Source organism: Trypanosoma equiperdum, assembly GCF_001457755.1.
Source record: "Trypanosoma equiperdum strain OVI genome assembly, contig: ctg_1743, whole genome shotgun sequence".
NCBI lineage: Eukaryota > Euglenozoa > Kinetoplastea > Trypanosomatida > Trypanosomatidae > Trypanosoma > Trypanosoma equiperdum.
In genome coordinates, this window is record NW_027123775.1 from 25,502 (window position 1) to 26,179 (window position 678).

At 51.6% G+C, this 678-nt stretch overlaps 1 protein-coding gene across 1 annotated transcript in view; it reads right to left on the reverse strand.

The window, feature by feature from the left end:
- Positions 1 to 678, reverse strand: part of TEOVI_000556400 (uncharacterized protein) — a gene marked incomplete at both ends in the record, with an annotated part of 963 nt that overhangs the window by 30 nt on the left and 255 nt on the right. Inside the window, one exon of the mRNA XM_067223037.1 lies at positions 1 to 676. Coding sequence (XP_067079138.1) covers positions 1 to 676 — 676 coding nt within the window. The remainder of the gene's footprint in view (positions 677 to 678) is intronic.

A 678-nucleotide genomic window follows, 5' to 3' on the forward strand; every position in this document is an offset into this window, starting at 1 on the left:
CCTTTTGGCCTCCCTCAAACGAAATCCCAACTTCATGATATCCACACGCCACCACTCAGGAAGGTCCGTCTCGTTCCTTGCGATGTATCGTTGGCGCTCTTTCGTCCAGCAGGCTTGTAAATATGAATTCTCCACTGCTGCCTCCAGCTCCTCCACCTCCCGTTCCACATCACCGTCGTAGTAAGAGGATATATCACCAAGATCAATCTGAAGCAATGCGCGCTTCCTGTCATCCTCCAGTTGCTCAGCTTCTCGTCGGAGTTCGATGATATCTTCGTATATGTTCAGGTTTGGCTGCATCTCTTTCTCATATGCTTCGAATTCCCTCAGCTCCTTCTGCAGCCGAATAATAATCTGCTCCTCGGTTTCTTCCTCTTCTTCTGGAGCACCCGACGATGGCTGGCGGTCTGACCTCCTGCTGCTGTCAAAAAAGTTCTCCCCATGCGCATCAACATCACTCTCACTGAGTTCAAATTCATCGGCACCCCCCTGCCTCCGCTCACTCCTTCTTCCGCTTTTTGCTTTACTCCTCAATTCACTTGTTACCTCACTTCCCAATTCGCTCCATTCTCCATCACCATCGTCCCGCACACCATACCTCGCCTCGACGCTTCGCCCACTTTTCCCCGCACTCCTCATCTCGCTGTCGCGCACGCTTTTCCTGTCACTTTTGAGTTC